This window comes from Nesoenas mayeri (assembly GCF_963082525.1).
Source record: "Nesoenas mayeri genome assembly, chromosome: 12".
Lineage (NCBI taxonomy): Eukaryota > Metazoa > Chordata > Aves > Columbiformes > Columbidae > Nesoenas > Nesoenas mayeri.
In genome coordinates this window covers 22,987,174-23,014,715 of record NC_137547.1, presented here as the reverse complement: position 1 = coordinate 23,014,715, position 27,542 = coordinate 22,987,174, and the positions used below count along the sequence as shown (strand labels likewise).

Here is a 27,542-nt window from a genome sequence, read left to right as displayed (position 1 = left end):
TGTGAAGCAGACACTGCAACGCCCTTGTCGCAAAGTAACCCTCCCAGAAACAGCTTTACCCTGAGCGTGAATTGATAACATCTTGCTCAGAAAGTGTGTGTTCGCAACAAGGGCAGATGTATGACCGAACCAAGGAAACCTTGTCCGGCCCCTCAGCACAACCCTGGCTGATCGTGAGATGTGAATACACTGGATCCAAGTTCCATTTTTCTCCCTGTGTAGTTTCTGCTCCTGTGGATTCCCTTCTCGCTCCCCTCCGCCCGCCACACGACGTGTGTAACTCCTACTAACTGGCATTGCTGAAGCACAGCGGCTCATATCCCTCCTGGTCTGAAATTAGTGTAATTATAAGCCTACCCACTCTTTTTACGTGAATAAAGGTATCGTGATTTTTTATTTAGTATTGCCAAATGCCTGACCTCAATGATACTCTGTAGCAATTTGGTGTCACATTAGTCAGGTGTTGCCTGAAGTACAGCTATGCCCATAAACTTTTATATGGGATGCCCAAACCCTTGACTGAGTCATACTAAAATTCCCAGCTCTGGTAAGTATTTTTGTTTTGCCTTAAATCATCCTGACCACGTCCCTCGCATGCTACCTGGTTTTATGCATAACTTGTGCAGCAAACACCCCTCACTTCACTTTCGAAATCAGGGTCACACAACTGCAGATGCGCTGAGGCAAACGCGCTCCCCCCGCGCTGCGCTGCCCGCCGGAGCCCCGGCCCGCCTGCGGGGTGTCCTACCTGCCGGCTCCGCCTCACACGGGCCGGGCCGGGGCCTCGGCAGCCCGGGGCCTCCGAAAGGCCAGGGGGGCCTGCAGGTTTGCGGGGGTTTCTGCGGCCGGGCAGCGGGGCGAGGGGATGAGGGGGCGAGGGGATGAGGGGGCGAGGGGATGAGGGGGCGAGGGGCGCGGGGGGGCGAGGGGCGCGGGCTCCCGCCAACGGCGCCTGAGGAGATGCGCGCGCCGACTGCCCCGCGGAGCGCGGCCGCGCGGCGGCTCGTGCTGTCCGCAATCGGCTGGTGACGCCTGGGGGCGGGGCCGCTGCCGGGGGCGGGGCCGCTGCCCGCGGGGCGGGCGGGCCCTTTAGAGCCGGGCCGGGCCGTGGGGCCGCACTCCGGCGGCGGCAGCCCCGGCCGAGGGACGCGTCCTGCGCGGGCTGGCGGCGGCTCCCGGCGGCTCCCGGCCTGGGTTATGCGCTGAGGTGATGGTCCCGCCGGCTGGCGCCAGGCTGCTCCCGCGCTCGGGAGGGAGCCCCTTCCTCGGTCTCCTCCTGCTGCTGCTCTGCCCCGGCGGCGGGTGCCTGCCGCGCCGGCGGCTCGCGGGGCCGCCCGTGGTGCTGGGTAAGAGCCGGGGCGTGGGGGCACGGCCGGGGCGTGTGCGTCTGGCGCTCTGGAAGCCGCTGCAGCCCGCGTTCACTGCGGTGCCCCCGGCAGCGGGAGGCCCGGGGGGCGCCGCTGGGACCCGGCCCGGCGGCCAGCGCTAAAAATAGAGGCCCGGGCACGGGGCACGGCCGCGCCGCGAGCCGCGGGCTGTCTCTGCTCCTCGCTGGGCGCGGGGAAACGAGGCTCGCCCGAATCGGGTCTTGGCTCGCTGAGGAAAGCCAGACCCTCGGCTCTCAAGTCTTCACCCGCACCTTTCAGGAGCAGGTTGGAACGAGGTGTGGAGGAGGAGTGACTGGGTGTTAGCGGCAGGCAAGCTGCAAGGATTCAATAGGCTTATTTCATCGCACAGCATAAAAAATGAGTATTGATTAGTGGTCTGTGGTTTCACCTGTCAAAATAGCAACAGATATATAGGAAGCATTTATATAATAACTGCTAGTATTTGTTAGATGCTTTTTGTAACATTGATAAGAATTGTAAATAAACGTTTTAATAACTTGTCTACTGAAGTTGTAATTATTAAGCATTCCAAAACAGTAATTAATTGCATTTGGTGATATTAACGTAAGTGGTCAGTCCCGTGAATGCATTCAGTGTGCTGTGTTTTCTTATTATGCAATTAACCTTTGATGATAAAGGGGGAAGAAAAATAAGTAAATAGGAAAAATACTGGGAAAGGGATAATCACTGGCATGTCCTTCTGTTTAGGGTTCATTTATAGTAGTTTAGACTCTGCTGTTAACTTTATTACTGCTGTCACAAACTCCTGATGCAAAAAGGTGAGCACTAAGTGAGCACTTAAAAAGATGCTGCGTATCTCGGGGCCACCATGTACAAATTCACAGTTCTTAATAGGTGTTGAACTAACAGAGAGGATGTAGATTTAGAAGCAGGAACTGCAAAAGGCTGTCCTAAGAGGCTGGAGTTAACATGTGAACAAAAGTTCTTTGCTTCTAACCTGCACGGGCAGAACTCAGTCCTTTATCTTGCCTCATCTCTGCTCTGTAATGCTGGGTTTTAGCGATGAGCTTTGGTGCTTATTCCAGTGCAAGCTTCTTGATGACAGAGGTGATAGTGTTTTAGTTGCTGATCCAATATTCAACTCTAGCTATGAAGGAATCAGAGAAGATTTAAACACAATTGTGATAAATGGGTACTGATTATAGAAGCATGGAGTTACTACTGATGGATCTGCCGTAAGTATACATGTACCCTTAGGATGCTTTTAAAACCCACGGCTGACCTACATTTTGTTTCCCTGAGAGACACTCTGTAAATACTGTGTGGCTGAGCACATGTTCATCAGCGAGTGGCTTGAAAGACAGATTTTCTTGCTGCTCCATTTTTCTTCAAACACCCAGAACTAGTCAATGTCTGTGTTTTAAAACTTACTGTTTTCTGCTGCCTAGTCCTGACATGTCCAGAAAGTGAAGGTTCAATGGGTTTTAATACAAATAATTTTTCTGGGTTGTTTGTATATTTGAGAAAGTAAGTGTTGTTAGGGAATGATTTGCTCTTGCTATTGTAAAATAACATGTTTTTTTGATGTATAGAAATGACTATCATTGTGAAAACACCTGCACTAAGAGCTTAGCTTCAATTAGCCATGACATGGGCAGTGAAGGTCAAACAAATAAAGGAAAGAGTAACTGTCGGTCACTCACTGTTTCTGTATGAAATGTTCTCAACTTGATTCTAGTTAACTTTTCGTGACCTTTTCTTCACCCTTCTTGCGTATGTGACATGTTAAGATAAGCTTTTTAGGAATTACTGTGATGAGGATGGCAGAAGGGTTTAGGAGAATCATTTAGAGAGGCTTTCTAAGTGCTGGCCTAGCACAGGTGTTCGGGAGAGGGGGGAAAATGCGTCACAAAAGCAAAGTGAGATGTGTAGGCAAGGCTGTGTTACACAGGCCTGTACAAGCCTGCAAGGGTTTTGGAATCCATACAAGAGGGGGATACAGAGTCAGTCCTCCTAATTTATCAGACTGGCATCTAGACCCTTAATTCTTCCTGTGTGTTGAGTTTTTAAATGTATTCTTATCCAGTAGTAAATGTGGTCTCATGATCTAAGCGCTCACTCTTGGTCTCTCTGGAAGTTAAAATGCTGACATAAAAAAGGGAGTTAACGAGTTTGGTCTTACTCCGTGCATGGCAAGTTGGCCTGACAATCTTAAGGAACAAAGAAGGAATGCTATTTAAAGGGATCTTGTCAACACAAGGATAATTCATACATGTTTTGTACAGTGCCAGTCACAAGACCCAGTGTAACTTGCTCTCACTTTTTTTTGGGGCAATGCTTCCTCTTGCAGTTGCAACCTGTGCTTACCAGGCAAGAGGAGGAAGTGGAGCACTGGTTTGCAAACACAGGATGTTATTTATCAACGGGTAACTTAGTTCTGTTCCCCAGGTACTAACAAAAATACTGCTTCTAGGATCTGGAGTCGGAAGACAGATGAGCAGCTTGAATACGGCCTTGTAACTATTGACTGTAGTGGTGGTGGCAACAGATCTCAGGTTTGCAGAGCCCCTGCCTGGCTTGGGCCATGGTTCTGTGAGACAGCTAAACCAGTCCCATAGCCCATTAGTGCTCCTCAGCCTTCCTTGTGCCTGCTTATTGGCCACTTTGTGGAGTCATGTGTCTTGTTAAAGCCTGAGGAAATTAACCTTTTGAAGAGGAAGTGATTAATTTTGTAGTTGAATTACCTTCATGGAGGAGCTAGCACAAGGAATGTGAAAGCAGCGCTACGCCATTTGGATTAGCTTATCTTCTAAGCTGGTCTGTGCATCACCAAATGGTGCCTTAGTGGCAGGAGCTACTATGCCTGGAGCTCAGGGAGCAGACCAGGGACCCAAGTGACATGGTGGGAACTGCCGGCCAATACAGCAGTGCCATCGCTCCTTTTCCCTGAGATTTAAGTAACAGAGCGTCAAAGGGTGTTCATGTGATAGCGGCACTAGAGAAGAGCTGCGAGCCGTGCCTGAAGGCTTGGCATGGAGGATGCGCATTCAGATGTGAGGGACTGCTTGGAGTTCCTCTCTCAAATGTTGGGCCTTTTTGGGAGGGGGGAAAGACACTGAATTGGTTTCAGGCCTTTTAAGAGTTTCCTATTCAGCCAGGACAATATATTAATACAGTAAAATCTCCTTTAAGAATCAGGACAACCTACTGAATACTTCTGCTCTACTGACAGTATCTACTAAAATATATATATACACATATATTCTGTGCAAGTACTTCTGGATGTCCGCTTCATGTTTACATACTATTATAATATTTTTGCACTTCTCTTACCAGTTTGCCTATATATTCAACACTCTTGTCATCTAATGCCCACAATAAGAATTCCTTTATTTTGTCTGTTCTTCTATTTTTCTCATATAGTCCATCATAATCACTGCAACTATCTCATGTCTTATCAATTTTGGGAGCTGATAACCTGTCCTTATAACATCAGTGCTGGATTCACTGAACTCTACCTCTTAGCGCTGACTCAACACAATTACTATATCAATGTTCTGATACCTTCTGCAAACAGCTTGTTAGGTACTTGGCTAAAGTTTTCTAGAAAGACACCTAAACGAAGTTTGTTAATAATTGATTTACATGCAAAAGAGGTTTGTCTGTGAATTCCTGCTGGCTGCTAATTGATGTGTGTGTTTGTATGGTCAGCTGGCTCCACCGCAGGAGTGACTTGAATGTTTCTGCCTCATGTGATCTGAGGTATCCGGGAGTATCATGTGAGATGTTGTTTGCGTGCTTGTTCCCAGTTTCAAGCAGGAGCCTTTTCTGTGTGGGCTGAGAGCTGCTCTGAGACGTTCTCCTTAGAACTGAGGGTTAATGTTCCAGGAAACTTGGTTCATTTTGAAGGAAGGCTAATTTATAGAGCTGAAAAGATGAATTATTTGTGGCAATTACACCAGGGAAAGTTACAATTGTAGATATATTTTCAAGGGCATTTGCCTTTCAGATAAAAGTATAAAAAAGCCCCAGTTGACCAGCTGATGGGCTCTTTGCCACACAACTCCCCCCCATTATATAAGTACTATATTTTTTCCAAATGAGATCTAAAGTCTCCCTATTCATGGCTTTGGATGGCTGTTCTGTACTCTTTGCTTCCTGAGCAGTACTAACACAAGTCGCTTCCCAGGGTGCGATTTGCTCATTGTCTTCTGCTGGGAACTATGAATCAGTTCCTGGAGACTTCGAGGACGGTGACGGGCAGGAGTATCAGTGTATCCTAAAGACACTTATTGTAGCTTCCAGACTTGGAGAAGTCCGTAACCTCTTTTAAACTCTGAAATGAGACTTGTAAGTGTGCTTTCCGTAAGTTTTAAACAAACGAGCACATCCCAGGAGGACATCTGCTAGTTTTGTCAGGGCAGCCGAGGGGGGAAAAAGAAGGCAAAGGATACTATAATACTGACGGTGAATTGGGCTCACTGATGGATTAGAATGGCTTCTGCTGGGCTTCCCATCTTTGTGAGAAATGAGAATGTGCTGGAACAGATATACCATCAGATGTGATGGAAACACTTTTCTGCTGAATATAAAATGTCATATTTCCAAAAGCTGCAGTTCAGGAGTCGATGCGTGTATTACACAACTGCAGGTGAGGGATGCGGGAGTTCTTGGACATCCTGTTTAACTAGTGCTGATGTGGTTTGCAGAACATACCAGTTATTTTGTGCATTTATGGTGTCAGTCTGCAGGCTTTAAAAAGTAAGAACATTTTATAATGCTTCCAACAAAAAGATGTGGAAACTACAGATATTGGTAGACGAGAGGATGGTGAGAAAAATTACTTAGATTACTCTGCCCACAGCTGCTTTCTGTGTGTGGTCTGAAAGCCAAGGGAAATGTGCTTTTCTACAGAAAACTCAGAAAGATATGTCCTTATCCTACAGAATTAATCTCCAATGTGGGTTTTTTAGCCTGTTTCTTACCCAAAGGCCACTAAACAGTTCTCTGGTGAAAATGTATATCACTACCACTGTGGTTAATGTAAGATCAGCCCATGAAGTCCCAGTGAGACTTTCTACAGTCTCCTGTTCTCAGTCTTGTTGACAAATGTGTCTTGATGATCTTAATGTATCTTAAACTCCTGCAGTCGTGAGTCTTCCCAGCCTGGGCAGGAGTGCTCAGGATCGAGTGCTGTTTGGAGACCTCAGCAAGGTTAGGAACTAGAAACTCTGACACCTCAGGTGTTTGCCTTAGGTTTTTTAAAGGGATTTTTGCTGGAAGAATTTGATTTTTACCAAAGGAAATGAGATTCCAGGTAGAACAGAACATCACTTTCCCACTTTGTTTTGCATTGAAACTGAAGATAAAGTCAACCTGCTCTGTCCTTGGTGGGTCTGCTGCTGGACTGGCCAGCCACCAGTGGTCCATATAAATAGAGCCACATGCTGTTCCTTTTCTAATTTAGAGCACTGAGACAGCACAGGCACGAGACTGTGGAACAAGCTGTTGCCTTATAGTTCTATGGGCAATAACGAAACAGCGTTTTGTGGGGTTGAGACTGAACTTCAGTAAACTCTTTCTAGGCTGTGATGCAATACCATAATCTCCCTTACTATGCTTTCCAGTATATCAGAGTCCTTGAAATGTGACCCAAAATAAACTGTGGTCAGCTACTGGGTCTTTCAGCATTTCACTACAGAAGTAAAACCACTGAAAACCGAGGGAGCAAGTGGGGTAGTTAATAAAGAAATCATGAGGTCTGTTTTCTGTGGCGGGGATCACCTGCAGCGGTTGGAGGTTGACTGTGGTTTTCCAGGGCTATATTTAGCCTGAAGTTCTGTTATTTTTCGGTTCTGCAATACGTGTTTTGCTGACAGCATATCTGGCTTTTCAGTTAAATTAAGTAGCCACCAAAATATATTATCGCTTTCTCTAAACCAGTGCAAAGTATGAGTGTGCTATGGAACTTAAACTGTTCTGATTAAATAATTGGCTGCAGTGGAGGGAGAAAGCAGCTCTGTGGGTGGGCTTGCGTTAGGGCGGCGCGGGGCTGGGCGGCGCGGGTCAGCGGCAGGCAGGCAGGCAGTCCTGCCCCTCCACAGCGGCGGGCGTGGAGCTGGGAGATCAGGGCAAGCCCGAACTACCAGGTGTTTCTAACAGAGAAGCTTTTCAGCTACTGAAGGTTTGCCTTTTCTTTAGGAAAAAACGGTTAAACACAACAGTGTAAGAACTTTCTCTGAAACTTGCTGCTTAGAACTGCAGGAGCATCTTTTGATGTTAGTTCTAATTTAGAAACAATACTTGTGTCTCCAGGAATACTGGTGTTTAGTGTGTGCCTGAGGAGCAGCGCACTGCGGATGGGGCACATACGAGACCCTTCCCTCTGTGTATGACCGATGTAATGTACAAAAAAACCAAACATCAAAACTGTTGTTGCATCTAAACCTGAACAGAAAAGAGATGAAACTATGTATTTGGGTTATTATGCTAGCCAGCTAAGTCTTGTGTAGCAAAAGCGTGGTCGGAGGTGAAATAGAAAATAAAAAGCATAACTGGAGCTGCTTTCACTCACTCTTCATGTTTTTAACATCTGTGGATAGTGTGCAGTTGTTTGAGGAGAACAGGAACATTTGTGTGTGCCGTGTAGTACTCTGAAGAAAAAGAATCAGGCAGATTGAGTTTGCAGTTCAAAGCCCAGATAATGGCGCTGGTGTCCGAGACGATCTGTTCCTCTCGACGTGGCCTGTTCCTGCATGCTCTGCTCTTTGAAGTGGTGAACTGTCCGTCCAGAATTACTCTACATGGTGCTTCCCAAGTAACGATTTTTGAAAATCCAAATATTTTCAGTGGAAAACGTGCACGCAGTACTTTGTTCTTATGCAATATTTGTTCATTGAATTATAAAAGTTAATGATATCTCTGAATGCCGTGGTACCACATATGATGGATACGATGTTAAGGTGTGGATGTTTATAATGTAAAATGTTATACACTTTCATTTTTAAAGTGTCTCCTTTTTGTATCTTTCAGTTCCAGGGGACTTGGGGAACCAGCTGGAAGCGAAGCTAGACAAGCCGTCAGTAGTGCACTATCTCTGCTCTAAGAAGACAGACAGCTATTTTACGCTCTGGCTGAATTTAGAATTGCTTCTGCCAATCATCATTGACTGCTGGATTGATAATATCAGGTAAGACCAGTAGTGTTGCTCTTTGCAGGGATTTCCTTTCCCTAGACTGACATGCTTTGTGCAGAACGGCTGCCTTCAACTTTCTCGTCTGGTTCAAACAAACAAACTAATTACAGTAACTGTTTGCATCTTGTAACCCCTTAGCTATTAGAGTACTCTTATCATGTCTGCCCGTTTGCTGCTGGGTAATAGCACTTCAAGTTCTTGTTACTGCACTCAGAACATAAAGCCCAGTGTAGCTGAGAGTTGTCATGTGGTGCCAGGACATGCTTCATGGGTTTTTGTCTCCCCAAGGCTGGTGTATAATCGAACAAGTAAGATTACGGAGCCGCCGGATGGAGTGGATATCAGAGTGCCAGGCTTCGGGCAGACGTTTTCCCTGGAGTTCCTTGACCCGAGCAAGAGGAGCGTTGGTATGTACGAGCTGTGCCTCAAGTGCTTTGTCACTCGTTGGATTTTTCTAGTGTCTCTTTATACAACAAGCTACTGAACTGTGATTTCCGTTTACGGTTCTGTTGAGAAGTAGAAAACTTTTGCAATAGTAGGGTAGTACATGGCTCACTTTGCTTTTAAGTGTTTTCATTGCACTGGATTGTTTTGTCTGTTTGGCCTGGTAGATTGAGAGAAGATGATTCCGTGTTATTTAGTCTTGTGCTAAATTTAAGTTCTCCGATGAAACCTGAGTGGGCGCTTTGAAAACAGACACTTGCAAAATGAGACGCGTTGAGTAGAAAATTCCGGGACTGAAGCTTGACAAGCAAATAAACCGTTTCAGCTTAGTTCTGAGCAAGATGGTTTTTGGCCTTAAGAATGAGTTAATGGGCTTCTGAGAAATGGTACCACTCTCTGTAGTTCCTTGCTTGCTGTCAGTGTAAGAGTAACTATATAATTAATTTGTGCTACAAAGCTTTGTGTATTAGGATGTTTGCAGGTGTGTTTGTGTAGTCACCTTTCAGCAAACACTGAGCCTGCTAAGGTTTTGTGAGGAGGAGTTAGCTGTGGTTGAAGGCGTAAGTAACTTAGAGTTTCACATGCTCCATAGCATCCGTTTGTCTTTCTGTAGGGATCAGTCCCCGGAAGGGCAGTGATGTGCCTAATGATCATCACTAGATGACTCTTACGGCTAGAACGGGCCGTGTGTAAAGCTGCCCGTGCTGATTTCAGGGAGGCCCTCAAGGCTGAGAGTGAGGTTCTGCTCAAAACTCACATGTGACTCTCACATTGAATAAGATGTTTTGACACGAAATTTTTCAAGCTGTTACTAAATGCAGTTAATTGTTGTGATACTTACATCCTATGCATCAAAGCTTGTAGGATGTAACATCTTTCAATATATAGCCAGTCTGCAAATGTTTTTATTTGCTCTTAAAGCACTACATTCAGTCACGTATCTTAGTCCACTGCCTGATAGAAAAGAGTGGTTTGGGTAGTTTTCTGCAATAAACTATAAGCATTTGTTTCCAAGAATAAATGTTGGTGAAGTCCAGGCCAACCCTTATGAACATATTACATACCCTACCTGAAGCTGATGTGCGGTCATTCTGAGCTGTATTCTTCACGCTTCCGCTGGGGGGAATGGGTCTGTTCTGTGTATGCCGTGTGTTGCTGCCACAGCCGTTTGATAGATCAGCCAGTTAGTAAGAAGTTTTAGTAGTGCTGTTCTCTCACTTTGGGGAACAGTGAGCATAACTCATTGTAATATGCAGCTTTCTAGATTGTGAAAGACTGAAACTACACTTTTAATATCTATATATATGGTATAATGCCTCCAGAAGTTAGTTAGGTTTGCAATAGTGCCTGACGGTTGCTTCTAATACTAATCTTTTCCCTGCTCTGTTTCTTCTCTGATGTCTACAGGGAGTTACTTTTATATGCTGGTGCAGAGTTTAGTAGATTGGGGCTACAAACGTGATGAAGATGTAAGAGGAGCACCTTACGACTGGCGGAAGGCACCAAGTAAGTAACTATTGTTACTCAAACAAAACTTTGACTCTCCCACCCACTAATAATGTTTTGGGTCTATTCTCCTGTCTCCCCTGCACAATTACACTTGAAACCTTAATTTTGACTGGTTCTTGGGGCCTGGATGCACCTGGACCCAGGTGAAAGCTGTGGTGTGTTTGTTCGTTTTCTTTAAACAATTTGCTACTTCAGACTTGCTTAAAAACAAAACAACCCCACACCGCCAAACCATGTCCGCACAGAAACACCCACTCCTCCCACTTAATACTGCAATTTCTAAGCTCTGCATTATAAATTCCACAGACAGTTCCAATAAATAACCTTTTAAAGAGTTGTGTTCAAGGTCAGCATTCACATGTACCTGTGTAACCTGTATGTCTTTATTTAGATGAGAATGGAGACTACTTTGTGACGCTTCGCAAGATGATAGAGTTAATGTATGAGCAGTATGGAAGTCCTGTTGTCTTAATTGCCCACAGTATGGGTAATATGTACACCCTCTACTTCCTCAACCATCAGACTCAGGATTGGAAAGACAAGTACATCAAGGATTATGTGTCCTTAGGGGCGCCGTGGGGAGGAGTGGCCAAAACTCTCCGTGTGCTGGCTTCAGGTGAGTAACTGGCGTTCGCCGTGGCTTTTGTCAGCAGGGCAAGGCACTAACTAGATGAACTCTAAGACTGGACAATGAGAATTTAAGGTACTATGAAGATTAAAAAGAATTTTTTAGTAAGTGATAACAAGTTGATGTTTCAAGCCTTGTAACCTGCCATTCTTTAAATTCATGGGAGAGGACTAGGATTTTTATCCCCTAGCCAGGAGCATGTCCCCTCTTGAGCTCTCCTAACCTCTTCAGAAGATTTTTGTGTCTTCTAGTTGTCACCTCGTGCTCCAGCCTGATTGCTCCCTGTGCAGTGTTGCAAAGCGAACAGGGACTCGAGCGTTCGGTGGTGTCCTTTGATCAGAGATCACACAGCTCTTGAGGGGAACTTGGAGACATGGTGGTGAATGGTGCCCACAGCACAAATGCCTGTTGAACGTTAACAGATAAAGAATGTGACTCTCTGGGATCTTAGGCTTAGCATACTGGGTATGTCTGACACTAGCAAAAAGGCAGCATAATGTATTTCACTAAGTAACTGCATGTGACTGCAAAAGCTTACTTACTCCATGTGATACCACAATTACTTCATGTGCTTTGGCATTTAGTTTGATGTTTCTGGCTTGGTGTTTTGTTGGTTTTTTAGCTAGTTTCTGACTGTTTAGGTTTGGATATCATGACCCTCTTCCTAAACGAAGCTGATACCAGAAACTGGACTTCATAAAAATATAGGACACACAGCAAGTGCCAGCCATGCACGGACAGATCAAAGAATACTTTGCTTAGCGAAGGCATTTGATTCTGAGTAGTAGCGCACAGCTCAGTTACTGAGTAAAAACTTAAACTGGCTGTTTGTACTGAGATACACATTGTTAAATCTACTGCAGTAGTGGATTTCCCTTTTCACACGGGCTTTGTCTGACAAGCTCGCATGCTACAGCAATGGTGGTGTTAATATCTACTTCATAAAGTTCTACATGATTTCATATGAAATTCCACAGTGTTGGGTTAAGCTTTTGTGCTTCACATGTTTATAATGCATCTCATCCAAAGTGGCTAGCTATACAAATACATAGTTAAATTTCTACTGAAATGTAGTTGTTTAATCTGTAAGTCTGTTGTACTGAACTCATGTCTAGAGCAGGAATTTGAGACATGTAGGAAAGTTAAATGGGCAGAACATAGTATCAGAATACAAGTTTTTAGGCTAGGTCAGTGTCAAATATCTGTAGTAAATCGCCACCATCAGGCATTAACCCTTGAATTGCATTAGTCCAAATAAGAAGTTTTTTAAATTGCCATTATTAGGGGCTTAGGATGCACACTTGTTGCTTTAAAGAAAAATACTGCCTATGAATGTGCTCTTTCTGCTCCTGTTTATCGTATGGTAATGGCCAGGAACTGCACCTCCATTCACAGTTGTGTTTTCCAAATGGTAACCAGTACACAGGTGGAATTATTTTCTCTAGATCTTCTGGGATACTTTCTGCTACTTCTTCATGTGCTTTTGAGGCTCAGTGCTTCTGTTGTTACAATTCCAGTGCCAATGCAGTGAGGCCGTTATTTCCACTACGGTGAGAAAAGACACTACGGTCGCTGTGGCGGTCTGTGTGGTTTTTTCCCCGGTTTCAGATACGAGCAGTGTCTTCCTTGAACCTTGCATTTCATTTGCTATAATGTCAATGAGTGGCGTGCCTGCTGACGTAAGGATGGTCTTGGCCATACAGTATGTTAGCATTTCAGAGAAAAGTAAAGGATATGGTGAGCACTTTGTAACAGTTGTTTAGGAGAAGCCTGGAATAGTCAGGCTCTGTGTTTGATTATTCTACTGGAAATAAATCCTGAACGCATTCCTCTCGTTGTTCAGTTTAGAACTCAGGGTTTCTGTGCTGAGAACTGCCGAGTGGGTTCAGTGTCTCACTCAGTGGGTGAGTGTGCACAGTGAAGTGTTTAGATCACACAATAGTATGAAACACACTTCAGGACCTTTGCGATTCTTGCTGTGCTCTTTTGAGTTTCCTGTACTTGTTCTGGAGCTACATTAGCAATGTCTCAATATAGTCCTCCTGAAGGTGGCGTTAGACTGTGCGTTAGGTCTCCTTGCTGAAGCAATAGCGCTGCTTTATGGAACTGAAAAATACACTTCTGTGCTATTTCAGGAATAGTGGGTTTGGTTCCAGTATTTCGGTTTTCATGGCGAGGTTGACGTGTTGCTACGTGTTGTAACCACCTGGAGCTGAGAATGGAAAACTGGATTCAGGGTTCAGGTGGTGAAGGGAGGTGTGCCAGCTGCTGTGATAACACAGATGTAGGTCTGGTCAGACAGTCAGTGTGAAAATAGTCGTATCTGCCTCAGGGCTCTTCTAAAATTTGTTTCCACTAAACACTGTATCTGCAATTCGTTCATTATGCAGCTTTTGATTTTGTGAAGATGCAAGGACACTGCTTAGAACATGAAGGTGCACATCATTTATAGCTTAGTCATATATTAGGTAGCGGAACAAACTGCTAGGAAAAGAATGGACTTGATGTCTACAGGAAAATTCTTCAAATGTTTTGGTCAAACACTAGTTCTGTAATAAGAGTAAGTCTAAATTGGGTAAAATATAACTATTTTGAGGTGTTTTTTCATCTTATAATTTAAGACCTTTATTCATAATAAGTTCTAGGATATGGATATAGGATTTATATTACATTATGAAAATATAATGCTTTGGAAAAGCTTGGCTAGCTAAAAACATTTCCCGAGTGTAGCAGCTATCAAGTGGTCTTTCAAGAATTGTTGGGTCTGTGTGTCCCCAGCGAGGATGGTGGTAGTGTCACGCTCCAGAGAGCATGGGAGACAACTTGCAAATGGTACAAATAATGCCTCATAAAATGTCCTGACTTTTAAAAAGGAGCACATCTGGAAAGGCAGCAGTGTTCTTGGGTCCTATGTCATTCATCAACTTGAATTTAAATTTGGAAGTTATCAGAAGTTAGTTTGCAGAAGTTAATTATCAAGACAATCATAGCGGAAGTTAATGATCAAAATAATCATAAATGAGGAAAAACTTCTCATTGTCACTGTAAGCAAAGGGAATAATCCTTTTACTCGTGTTATCACTGAATAGTAGCAATGGCTGCTGGTTAAGATTCATGCTTGCTTCGTGGATAACGAAATTCAACCTTTTTTTAAGGTGACAACAACAGAATACCTGTGATCAGCTCGCTCAAGATCCGAGACCAGCAGCGATCAGCGGTTTCCACGAACTGGCTGCTCCCCTACAACTACACGTGGCCTCCAGACAAGGTCTTTGTGAGCACACCCACGGCCAACTACACTCTTCGGGACTACAGGAAGTTCTACAGGGACATCGACTTTGAGGATGGCTGGTTCATGAGACAAGACACTGAGCCCCTGCTCTACCAGATGACACCGCCTGGGGTGCGCATACATTGTCTTTATGGCACCGGTGTGGAAACACCCGATTCCTTCCATTATGAAAGTTTTCCTGACAAGGAACCCAAGATCCTTTACAGCGACGGGGACGGTACAGTAAACGTACAGAGTGCCTTGCAGTGTCGGAAGTGGGTGGACAGGCAGAAACAGGAAGTGGTTGTATTTGAGCTTCCAGGAAACGAGCACATTCAAATGCTATCCAATGATACTACTATCTCCTACGTGAAAAAGCTGCTCTTTGATTTGTGATACCTTGTGTTGAGTTATTTTCCTCACCTGTGATGCCTTCCCTTAAATATGGGAAAATGCCTTTTAATCCCTTAATATTTAGATATTTGAATTATTTATTGTGTGGGGTTTTTTTAAGGCTGTGTTCAAGAAGTTGTCTGGTGTCCTAAATGACTCTGTCTCAATTTGTGCTTAAGATGCATCACAATATCTTCACATTCTGCAGATTTGGTCAAATATGCATTTTGGTGCCTCCAGTGTTGTCCAACATTCATACAGACTTTAACTGGAGATCGTGCAGCCCCTTGCACGTACTGCATAGAATCATAGATACCAAGTTCCTCTGGTCTGTGCAGGGTTTGGGGTGCAGGGCCAGCAAGGATTGCAGTTTTGGATGCCTGTAAAACAAGGGAATACTGTTCATTTGGGAAACACAGGAAACTTTTTAAAGGGTCTTGCATACTCTGATCCACAGTTCCCAGCACCTCCTTAGTCTGCAAGTGTGCGTATCTACTAGGTAAGATAGGGAATGGTCTGCCTGGTGCTGTACTACCTTTGTCATACCCGCCCTTTGTTACAGCTTTCCTGGGAAAAGAGAGATGTGTGAATTGCTCGAAGCTCATTAGGGTCCTACTAAAAACAAAAAAAAGGAAATGTTTCGCTCATCACCTTCTGGAACCTGGTCACTTGGAACCTGGTCACTTGGAACCTGGAGCCTGAGGAGTTCTCACCTTGTGCTTTATTTATCAATGAGGGAAAGAGAAACAGTGGTTGGTGCTTACAAGAACTGTAGCTGTGTGGAGCAGCACATAAATTAAAGCTAATTGAATTGAATACTGGCAAACAATCCATACTGTGCAGAACTGCATGTCTGAGTCAAATTATCTCCTGTAGTCGAAATTATAATGGATGGAGAGCATTAATTCAAAAGCTAAGTGAACTTCCTGAAATGGAGTGGGAATGAAAGCCAGCATAATACAGTATGAAGTATAAACCTTGGTCTCAGTCCAATACTTGGGCATTGGATCAATATTGCATTCAGCTGAAAAGAAACTTTACATTAAGACTTCCCATAGACAGAAGTTTCATTATTGCTGTTTCAAGAAGTTGGGATATGCTGTTCCTTAAATGCTTATCTATGTTGTTGAACATGCAGCTCCTATTTCCTACAGCATTGTTTTACTCAAAAACTCAACTCTGAATGCCACAGCAATGAGAGCCTAGAGGCCAGCGTACTTACACACTTGATTACACGAGTGCTGTTGGAGGAAGCTTCACTTGAAGATTCTCTTTTGCTTGCTTTAGAACCAGTCACCCAGTCAGACTGTGCTTAGCTTGCTGAAAACACAATTCTGAATGCTTTGAACATGCCAGGTCCTCCAAGAAAAATGGTTTAGGGGATTGAGAAACTCATCAAAACTATTGAAGATTCATTAGTTAAGAAACTTAAGTTGTCTAAAGGGTCAAGTTTTTAACCATTTTGGTAGCGTGCATGAGATGCTTGCTGCCAGTATATGTGTGAAGATGTGTTGAAATGACAGGTTCAAACTCTTGTTAGAGTAGAATGCAAACATTTTTGGCACAGGAGATAGGTTTAAGGCTTCAAGTTTTAAATCAGAAATGACTTGTAAATCCAGAACAACTTGAACTAAGGTCATGGATAAGCTAAATATTTTCCTAGGTTTTAACTTCCTTATGAAGCTTCCTTTCCCCTATTACTTTTGTTGAATGAGGGACACGTTCCTGATTTTTAAGACTGAATCTTTATCTTGTCGTCAGTTGCCCAGGAGTTCAGCAGCAATAGTGTCTGGACTTCTCCGCAGTCTGGAGTTGCCCCAAGCCATTTGTAATGGGTAATTGTTGGAAGGAAAACGAAACCCAAACAAATCTCCCCAAAGAAGTCCTTTGGCCCAGCGTTCTCTTCCATGCCGGGCTGCCAGCTGGGGAGCTGCGGGCGTGTGTTCCGAGACTGCTCGGAGATAAAGCTCTTCCTGTGCTCTGGCTCAGGTTTTGAATCAAATGCTGTGTTGCTGGTTTACTACAGAAAACAGCTTAGCACAATTTCTTTGTTGCTGGAGTAGAAGGTGTGTTACAGGGGAGCTGGAGGCTGTATTGCAGGCTGCCAGCGTGGGCGTCAGGGCTGAGAAAAGAACACAGGCAGCTGGTTCTTAGCCTGACGTGGAGAATGTTTCTAAGCTTCCTTCATATCTTGGTCCATCAAACAGCTGCATTTCCAGTCTCAAACTGAGAGTTTAGCTTCAGGGTTTGTTGTAATTGAGTTCTGAAATACATGATTCCAAAAGATGCTCTTTCTTAAGCTTTTCTCCCCGCCCCTCTTACTACACTTTTAATTCTACTTTTTGTGCCTCAAAAGAAAAATCTTATTTTTTCTAATGTTGGTGACCTAGTACTGTGTTTGAGATCGGTGAACTGTCTTTTAACCTCAAGATGTGTAAATCATCTTTCCATTAGTAGACAAGCTAGAGCGTGTCTCTCTGAGTTTGCGCTGGTTACCCTGCTAAAATAAGCTGGAAGTTTTTCAGGGCTTCTTGTTTATGGTGTTTGTCACTACAAAGGCTTGTTGTGCAGGAACGTGTGTACCTGCCCAAGTACATGTTAGAGCAAGCACGCTGCTGCTGCTGCTGTGGTTTTGATTGGAAGTGATGGGTTCTGAAGACTAGAGTTCTATCTCCAGTACTTGTGATTTTTCTACCAAATCATCTGCAGCCCTTTCATTTTCAATTTCTTGCACATTAGGATGGAGTTCTCATTGCAAAGTGAGTGCACCAAGTAAACTACATTATTCTAGTCATTGAAACTGACCCACTTCACTCAGCATGGTGAGCAGTGCTTGCTCACTAGGGCATGTTCCTCCACAGGGCCCGAGTATGTATCAGCATTACTATTCCAGGCCTGCCAGAGCCATGTGCACCTGAGCACTCTAGATCCTTGTGTGGAGAGAGAGGTCTGAAGGAATAAAGAGTTAAGGAGAGGAGAATGTGGCGCTTCCCTCCGAGGAGCAACTCGGGTGCTCTGCCATACTGCACAGTTTGAATGTTTGAACTTACTGACATATCTTCGTTATACATATATCGCTTGTCTCTCCATAATTTTTACTTGGTTTTATTCTTCCAGGGTGTTTTCAGCAGCCAAAAACAGTCTTGAGGACCAAATGTTTCATATTTTTGACAAAATACCTAGAAAATGCTGAAGAAGCTTTCAGCTGTCATTGTACTACTTCTGAAGAGGTTCAGAGTCACTATGTGATTCTGTTTAAAAACAGAAGGCTTCACTAACTAGCAATAATTGCAAAGGACTTGCAGACCAAAGGGAGGAATGTTTGGTATTAAGGTAGTTCTTGGAGCACGGTGTGTTCAAGGCCCTCTTAAATTCAGGGAATGTTTGGCAATGACTTTGCTGCTTTACACTTACCAGTATTTTGTACAGAACATGTTCTGAGACCTAGCATTTTATATGCTCTTTGTGTATGAATGTGTTCAACAGACTGAATATTTTATTGTCAAACTTTGCTAATGTAATAAAGTTGATCTAACACAGCATGTCTCCTGTTGTGAATAGCTCATCTCGGTGCTCAGATGGAATGTCAGCTTGTTGCTGTTTTTCTTCCCCATGGATTCTTGATGCCTCATTTTCTCCTAGGAACTGCTGCTTGGTTCATCTTCCAAATGCACCTCCTGTCTTTTCATACACTTGGAGCTCTGTTAATTCTTGATTGTATGGAGATGTGGGAGTGAGACTACTCAATTCCTTTTGTTTTACTTTTTCTTATCTCCTGGAAGAAAAGATATTTCTTGGGATGGCTGATGCTGCTGTTCAGGCCGTCGTTTTGAAACTCTGTGCGTCAGGGGCCCTTTTCGCCGCCAAAGCCCGTCTGTTTCACGGCCGGGCAGCAGCACGCCGTGCTGCGGAGCACTGGGCGCCGGCGCGGGCTCGGCCAGCAGCGAGCGGAGCGGCCGCTAGAGGGAGGGGGGGCCCGGCTGCGGAACCGCTCCCGAGCGCGGTGGCAGCGAGCACCTCACCTCACCTTCATCCAGCGCATTTTAACGGCAAATATGCGGCACTGTCTCTGTACTGCAATCCGTCCGCGCCCCGTTAGAGAGCAGTCATGTGGGAGCACACGGAATGCTTTTAAACACCGGAGCAACGAGGTTAAGTCTGATGTGCTGTGCGTCTTGCAGAAATCTTTTCCCTATACTGAAACAAAGCATCAGTTGCTGGGGAACTGAATTAAGAGGATTAAAACTTAGTTGTTTCCTGATGCTATTTACTCCAAGGTGTACCCTGGATGTGAGCTACGTTCAATAATATGAAAACCTCAGTTATTGGGAAATAAGCACGTTTATGTAGACTTAGGTGTTACATCATACTAGTAGACATCTTCAGCAGCCAGTTGCATTAGAGCTTTGTGAGCCTCAAATAATCTGAGAGCATTAATATTAGTTATGTGTTTCAACGTCTCCTATAGGATTGGGTTTATTTCTTCTTTTCTTCCCCCCGCCTTGTATTTGAGCAGCTGGAACTGACCGGAGAGCGCTTTTGATTCTGCAATGGCTGTGATACTGTACTTTTCTTGTGTGGTTGGAGGATGTGAGATTTAATGAATACAGCTCTACAAATACTTGGTGTGGGGTGGTTTGTGGTTTTTTTTTTGGTTTTGGTTTCCCGGTTCAGACACATTGTGATTTTCTTCCTCAAAACTTTGAATGCTTTTTATTTTATAGCTTTGAGGTACTGGTAGGCAGGTTGAATGATGACATGAATGACCCTCATAAACCTGGCAAGAACTGTGACTTTTATGGTTTGAGTTAACATAATGCATATTTTCATGACCTATATTAAAAATGCAGTAGAGGGCAGTAGCACCTAAGTCAGAGAGGGGTGTTTTGGTCATGTTGAATGGCATCTGTGTTAATTTCACCTGAGAAATCCAGCGTTACAGGGAAATGAAGACCTAAGTTTGATACCCACAAAATGCTTCCTGTCCTGAAGTAGCTGTAGATATGTAGATTGTGCTTTTGAAGGAATTTTAAATAGTGAGGCAAAGATTGTTCTATCTGACATAAAAAGCAAGAAACACCAGCTCGATTCAAACTCTAAGAGAACATGAGGCGTGAGTCCAGTCCCGTCCACGTGCTCATTTGGGAGGACGAACTGGACGTTGCAGTCAGAAGCCTGAGCATTAAGTGTTGTGCTGCGCACCAGCAATGAGGTGTGTAGCTACACTGAATTACAGCTGTGGAATCTGTCACTTGGACATCTTCTTGTCTAACTGCTAGACAGAGTGGATGTATAGAATGCACTCTGTGTATGGTACTGTGATGTACAACCAGGTCATGTATTTTTTAAAAAGTACTGCGAACACTGCTGGGTCTGTTTTCTTACTGCACTGCTGAATGATGGACAAACCTTGCACCTCAAAGTTTTCACTTTGCTTGTGACCATTGATTCATGCCCAGTAACCTTTTGGGAAGGCAGAATTATTGACCAAGCTGCAATTGCATGTGTAACTAAAAATGTCACCTTATGCGAGTAAAGTCGCAAACACATGATTCTTTTTTTTTTTCCAGAGAAGTGGCGGGTTGAAAACAGGAAAGGCCATATTTTATCTGCTGAAATTAGTCAAGTTGTGATAGATAATATGAGCTTTAGGGTTTAGACCCAGGTTCCCATTCCATGTGTTTCAGCAGAAGCGGCTCCAAGCGCAGTGGTGAAGCCGGGAGGTCTCCCCGCAGCAGGCGCGGAGCAGGCAGCTCCCCAGACGCAAACCGGCCGCTCCGCCAAGGCACGTTGGCCTGGAAAGGTGATGAGCCTTGTCACTTTTACTGATAAGCTGTTCATTACTCCTTTGCTGTTGACGTATGTCACCTTCACTATGTTACTGTTACTAAGTAGTCCCAGAGAAATCAGGATTTTCTCTTAAGCTCCATGTGTGTTTTCAACGCAAGCAGCGAATCAACATGGGAGCACATTTAATTTCACTGGACAGCATCCTTTGCAAGCTAATTGCTTCAAGATGCAGCAGCTGCCTTCCCAGCACTCAGCGCACCACCACCTTTCTCCGTGTTACTGACTGCTCACAGTGCACAAACGTGTGCCATTACCAAAGTTAGAAATTATGAGATGCCAAGTAATTCAAAATGGATGTAACAGGTACTTTTCAACCCACCGTGTTTGTAGTTTGGGACATAGCTTATAAAACTCATTAACTTTTCTAAATAAGAGACCCTATTTCAAAAGGTGCGTGGGAAGCTAAGCACAAATGCAGTCGGTAGGAATGAGTACGCTAACCTCCCACATTGCATTAAAATGTCCCGCGCCACAGGAGGTGGTATGTAGGAGTGGGTGGGCAAACTTCGGAACAGAGGAAGGTACTGAATCACTTGTTCCCAAGCACTCTTACCTCCCAGGGTTATTTCAAGGCTGAATACAAGTGCTGCATTCTTGATGCAAACCTGTCTTTACTCCCACTTCCTCTTCTCTTTACATGTAAAAAGCACAATTTTACTGAAAGATGATGAACCAACTCCCAAAACAAGTTCCAAACCTAGACTGCGCTTGTCAGCTACCATCCAGGATTCACAAGGACATACAATTCTGCTACAGCTGAATTTAAAGACATATTTTACAGTAGACCAACAAGTACTGTTGTGCTACAGACCACAGTAAACAGGAGAGAGAATCGAGAACATGAAGGGCTTATATATTTGAAAGACAAGCAAAGATGAAAAGGTAAGGGGGCCAATGTAGAACATAGCAGTAAAGGTGGGAAAATGGACTTGGATTTTTGTCTTAAAACCAGTTGTAACAACTGGAGTTGGAAAATCTCTAGTTCTGAAGAGGGCTGAAACGAGCACTCAAGCAAGGGGAGTCACGAGGTGGTGAAAATGCCTGAGATTGTTATCAGGCAGTTTTTGGTATGTGTAAGGGCAGGAATGCAGTGCATAGCTTTCAAAGTCACATCTTTCTCTTAGAAAAGCAGTAATGATCATCTTCACTAATGTATGCAAAAGATTACTTCATACAAGCAGCATTGTTGTAGCCACTTGTTGCCTATTTGTTCCAACTAATTGCTATTCATACTAATTTATAACATAATGTGTAGTTCACATATATAGTACATATTGTAATATAAGCTTTCAGTGGGTGAGGCAAGAAATGCAGCTTATCTGCTGAGTTCATACAGGTGTCCCAACTGCCAAAAGCTGGCAAGTGAAGTGCTCACGGGGTGAACACTATCTCGACAAACCAGCCATGTTTGGATCCCGCTCCGCTCAGCTCTGCGTGTCCTAGAGCAACAGAGCCGCCAGGGCTGGCTCTTGGGGCTGGCTGGGCTGGGAGCCCTGGCCAAAGGCTGCACTCACAGCTGATTACAATTGGGTGTTTATGTTTGTCTCCTTTTACACAAAATTCAAACCTGGACTTACTACATTTAGAAGTCTCATTGGCATTTCTGTCAATTCTGCTCACTGAGCTGGGCTTGCACCTAAATAATAGACCAAGTAGAGAAGAAAGCAGGTCTTACTATTTGTTACTGAATTCTCTGTTTCTGGTAATCCAAAACTTCCGCCTGAAAGACCTACATTTATTCCAGAGACTTATTAGATGATGCTTTAAAATTAGCTTGTGGCTTTAAATGGCAGTTCTAGAATGGCAGGGTTTCATTACAGATGTTTCTAAACCCAGTAATTACTCTCTTAATGAGCCCTTGGTGGTATTGTTTATATTTATAATTAGCTTTAGAGGGGAGACTCAATTAGTTGCAATACAGCTGGGGGCAGTATGCTGGCTGAGGCAGCCACTGATTTGAATGTCCGGTCAGACACAATTGCCTCTTGACAAAGATCACTGACCACCCAGGGTCTGCAAAACTGACGAGAATACTGCGACTTTTGTATTCCACTTCAAACCCAAACCCAGCGATTCTCTGCTGCTAGAGGAAAGATTTTGGATGGTTTTTAATTTGGATGCAAACCAAGCTGTCCCTCATTTGTGTTGCTGCTGGGATCAGTGGTTTTGATTAGTTGGCATTTCTGGGGGAAGGCGGTGCCTTTACTAGGAGGAGGACACCAGGTGAAGTTGTGCTCCTCCTATGGCTTCATACACAGTTGTCAGAACCAGGAGTATGAGCTTTCTCGACGTGCCCAGCAGCACTGGTAGGGTCAAAACCCCAAAGTATATGTCTCATTTACGTGATGGTGATTTTCTTTTCTTCCTCTCTACTCAGGTCGCATTTTGTCATTTAGCGGACAATTATTTATCAAGACATGCAAGGGAAAAAAGAGAAGCTAAAGTGAAACAGAAAGTTCATTGCATATACAGCTGCACATAGCACAGCCTACATATATGGTATTTGGGGTTTTTTTACTTTAACACGAAACATCATTACTGTAAACCCAACTTTGCTGCCCTTTGACATCAGTTACACAAACAATTGTCTTAAAATTGCTAATGAAATAGTACACAAGCATCCAGTGTTTAATAGGAGCATCAATGAACCTGCAGCCTGTAAGAAACGGTGCTCTTTTTCCTCAGTAGTTCTGTTTGTAGACCCGCTGTAGGTGAGTCTGAAGCTCGCCAAAGTGAACTCGCGACCAATCAAAGTATTAGAAGAAAAAAAGGCTTCATTGCTATCAAATTTTTTGCGGGAAAAGCGTAGCATACACATTTAAAAAATGAAAATGTGTATCACAGGTCTCACATTTCCTATTTGTCACATAGCTGGTGCCGCACGTTAACACTCGATAGTCTCCGTTGCCATAGCAACACATGCTTGTCGGGTTAGGGCTGATGTGACGCTGGCAGCTCCCTGCAGGAACAATCCGCTAACCCCTAAATACCTATTTCTAGATTTCAGTAGGACTTTCATGTAATATCTTTTAGAAAGGTAATATTGTTATACAATACAAGGTCTACATGTCAAGATAACCTATCTGATCTGAATCTGTGCAACTTGTTCTTTACTGACCCAGAGTTCTGGCCTGCTTCATGTAGGCAGGCACAGAAGTAGGTGAAGTAGCCTACAAGTTTTTATATAGCACATTGTAAACAAAAATAATCAGATTGGGCACTCTGCTTAGCTTTGATATAACAGCAAACAAACACTGGGTATCATCCTGCTCTCTTTGGAGCCAGAGACCCCTTTGCCCTTTCTTTCATTGGATAAAGAAGTTCATGCAGTTTGAACCTACAGTCCATCATGACACACGAGTAGCGTTATCACCATACACAGCTGGATTGAGGGAGGGGTGCAGTTACGTGATTTGTGCAAGTTTATGTACAAAGTTGGCAGCTTTGGATCAGTCATGACTACGTTATTATTATTATTACTACATATGCTACCATGTATATTTTCATAATTCCCTGACTAAAAGAAAAGCAAGCGATATAAAAGATCTCTTAGTTAATGCTGCCCACTTTGCCTGCTTCTAGGAATTCAGCACACAGACTGCTAAACCTGGTTTCTATTGTGATATGCTGAGCTTTAGAACCTTGGCACATTTTTCATCAATCAAGTGTTGCTACATTTAAAAACAGATGCAAATTGAAATGTAATGTCCCTAGAAACTGACGGCTGGAAAATGCTGAAGTGTAGCTACAAGTTAAACTCAATATCTCATTATTCATGCTTTTGGTTTTACTTTTTTTCTGTCGAAGCTGGATGGGCTCCTTTAACGCAGGGCAAATGAAGAGATTTACATGGAAATGTTGCCTCAGACATAGAACTATACATTGAAGAATTGCTAGAATCGACTTGTACTTGTTTATTCTGTATTGGTAGAGCAAATTATTCAAAGGACCAGGCAACTCATTTCTAATAATTTATTTAATAAAACAATATAGCTTTTCTTCACTTCACACTTAGAAAGAGTTCAGACTGCTTTGGTAGGTTAAAAAACTCCACCTCCTACAGCCTTTTTTTCCTAACCACTAGCACACGTTTGTTAGGAGACACCTGTGCTCTAGGACATGCTGCAGAGACATGGCAAACAGCAGGTACCTTAGTAACCGCCAGCACCTGGTAGGTGCTTTTAACTTTGTATTATGTAACGCTATTTGCTTTATATGTTTTTCAATCATTATGATAAGGCTTATGAAATGCTTGGACTTGGAATGACTTTGCAAAATTGCCCATGTTTCTTTGTATCAGGTGGTTCACCTTGATCTCCTAAGGGCTGGTTGCTCAGGGCCATGTTGTATCAAATAAAGTTCTAGTAAGACGAGTCATTCCCCGCATGCAGAGTTTTCTGTATCACACTGCAACACGATTTGCCAGCCATATCTTTTTTCTTTTAAACAAGGCACTAGACAGACACAGAATTCAAACTAGGCACGCTCTCTAATCTAAACTAACTTTGTGAAAACCTGGGCTAACATTTAGAACAGTAGCTCCTCAAATACTTCCATCTGTGACCCAAGTGCAATAACTAGCAATCTGTTGGATTTACAGATCTATAAGTAAGTTAATCGTACTCCTTCAACTTGGAAATAAGATGGTAAAGGAGGGTCTCATACCATAATTGACAATTATATATATTTTTAGAAATGTTGATAAATTACCTTGAAACTGTTTTGCAACACATCAATCAGGTCCTCTTCCTTTCTTCACATTTCTGCTATATTCCATCTCATGTCTTCTCTTTTTGGCTAATGGCTAAAAAAAAAAAGAATTTATATATAGTTAAAAACCCCATCACCACCACATAATTCTCTTAGATCAAGTAGTAGTCTTTCTAGAACAAGGAAATTAATGAACAATGTATTATACTCCTACCTTCAACAAAAAGCACTGAATTACAGAGTACTGTTACATCGGCAGCTAGTACGGCTGGCCACAAAACGTGGTATTTGGGTACATTTCAGGAAAATGTCAGAATACCAGAAAAGCAGGAAGGTGACAGGAAATGGCCATTCGCATTCCCGGCAGTGGAGCTGTATCACATACACCAACTCCACAGCAGCTATTCCTGTAATCTGGCTTCAGCAAATCTCTATCAAGAGAGGTCCCAGTTCTTTTAAGAATCTGTTATAATGTTTAGTACAAAGAAAGAAAAAGCCTCATACCCAACTCATACCATAACTGCTCCAAAAGTACACAGAAGTTCTTCTTTTCAGCAGATATATAAGAAACAACTTATCACTGTTGCCTTGTACCTACCAAGAGGATGTTAGCACAGCATGTAAAGCTTGAAGCAAAGGACAACTGCTTCCTGTTCTTGCTCTTTTTCTTTATGACAGTGCAGCTCCTTAAACGATACCGATGAGGAGGAAAGCAAGTAAGAGAGTGCTAGTCATGGAGCTACTCAGCCTGCTCAATATGTACCAGCTTGGCTGCTGCCAGTCAGAACACTCAGCCCTGAGGAGATGCAGAGAGCCTTAATAAATCTGTGCAAACTGTGATTCTATAATTTTATCCTATCCTACGCTTGTAATACACAGTACATTTCAAAGTACTGTATGAAGTATGGAATATTTAAAGTATCCGAAGCTGCCATGTAAAGCCACACAAATGATCAGTTATTTGTTCCACTAAATTCACCTGTGAGAAAACCACGCACTCCTTTTGCTGCAGCTGCTGAGAAACAACTGTCTGTTCAGCACGGTAAAACTGACCCTTGGGAGATACAAGCTGGTGCTGGGCAGCCGCTGTGTCACATGGAAACACTCCGCAGCTTTGTGAACGACACGGAACGAGACGTAGCACTACAGCTACACTGCACTCAAGTGAATTCAAGTGTGGGAAGGCTGCAGCACACCCCATTTCCTACTACTGCACACTACCCTTGTATTTTGCACTAATACATCAAGAAAGAGAGCTGGTATAAAATTTATTTTTGCCGTCTATGCTGTGTATTTCATGTTATTTCTTTCTCACTTGCTGGTTTTGCACCCCGGTATTCAGACCAGGAATTGTTAAACCTACTTTGCATTCTCAGTCATAGCAAAACCTCTCATTAGAATTCTAGGTCCATAACCCAGCCACTGTAATTACCTTTTAAAATGCCCAATTTAACTCTCTCAGCTAGGCAAATGACAATGGTTTCTCTACCTGTGTCTTGGTTTTGGCTGGAATAGGTTAATTTTCTTTCTAGGAGCTGGTGTAGTGCTGCGTTTTAGATTGGGTATGAGAAGAAAGTCGACAATACCCGGATGTTTTGGTAGTTGCTAAGCAACGCTCATACCAAGTCAAGAACTTGTCAGCTTTTCACAGCCTGCCAGTGAGAAGGCTGGAGAGGCACGAGGAGCTGGGGGCACGGCCAGGACAGCTGACCCCAGCTGCCCAAAGGGGTATGGACGGCATGCTCAGTATACAAACTAGGGAAAAGCCAGCCAGGGGGCTGCTGCTCGATAATTTGGTTGGGTACCAGTCAACGGGTGGTGAGCAATTGCATTGTGCATCGCTCGTTCTAGATATTATCACTATTTTCCTTTTCTGTCCTATTAAAGTGTCTATCTTAACCTGTGAGTTTTACCTCTTTCCATGGCACTGCGGGAGGGCAGTGAGCACACGGCTGTGCGTGTCAAACCGCAACAGCCACGCCAGAGGGATCCCTCATCAGGTTGTTTAGAAAAAGGCACTATTGAGTTTACAAGGTGTGACCACACAATGGTGTAGTTCTGCGTCAAAGCAATCCGCATGTGGAACTGTACAAAGCTGAAACTGCGTTATCACAACATTTGTAACTCAAGATGTAACATCTGCAAACAAGTTAAATGTCAATCTTTAAACCAGAATTTCAGGTTTGCAACACA

At 43.6% G+C, this 27,542-nt stretch overlaps 1 protein-coding gene across 1 annotated transcript; it reads left to right on the top strand.

Moving 5' to 3' along the window:
• The first annotated feature begins 1,136 nt into the window (after positions 1-1,136).
• On the top strand, positions 1,137-15,073 carry PLA2G15 (phospholipase A2 group XV). Its single transcript, XM_080351957.1, has 6 exons — positions 1,137-1,346; positions 8,382-8,538; positions 8,833-8,951; positions 10,396-10,494; positions 10,889-11,113; positions 14,281-15,073. Exons 1-6 carry the CDS (start codon positions 1,211-1,213, stop codon positions 14,790-14,792), a joined length of 1,248 nt encoding a protein of 415 aa, XP_080208083.1. The 5' UTR covers positions 1,137-1,210; the 3' UTR covers positions 14,793-15,073.
• Positions 15,074-27,542: the final 12,469 nt, after the last annotated feature.

Bases quoted from the DNA above. Each gene is read 5' to 3' on its own strand.
- PLA2G15 (XM_080351957.1), top strand. From the start codon at position 1,211: ATGGTCCCGCCGGCTGGCGCCAGGCTGCTCCCGCGCTCGGGAGGGAGC. The intron at 1,347-8,381 runs GTAAGAGCCGGG...TGTATCTTTCAG, and splicing joins GGGGCCGCCCGTGGTGCTGG to TTCCAGGGGACTTGGGGAAC. The intron at 8,539-8,832 runs GTAAGACCAGTA...TGTCTCCCCAAG, and splicing joins TGCTGGATTGATAATATCAG to GCTGGTGTATAATCGAACAA.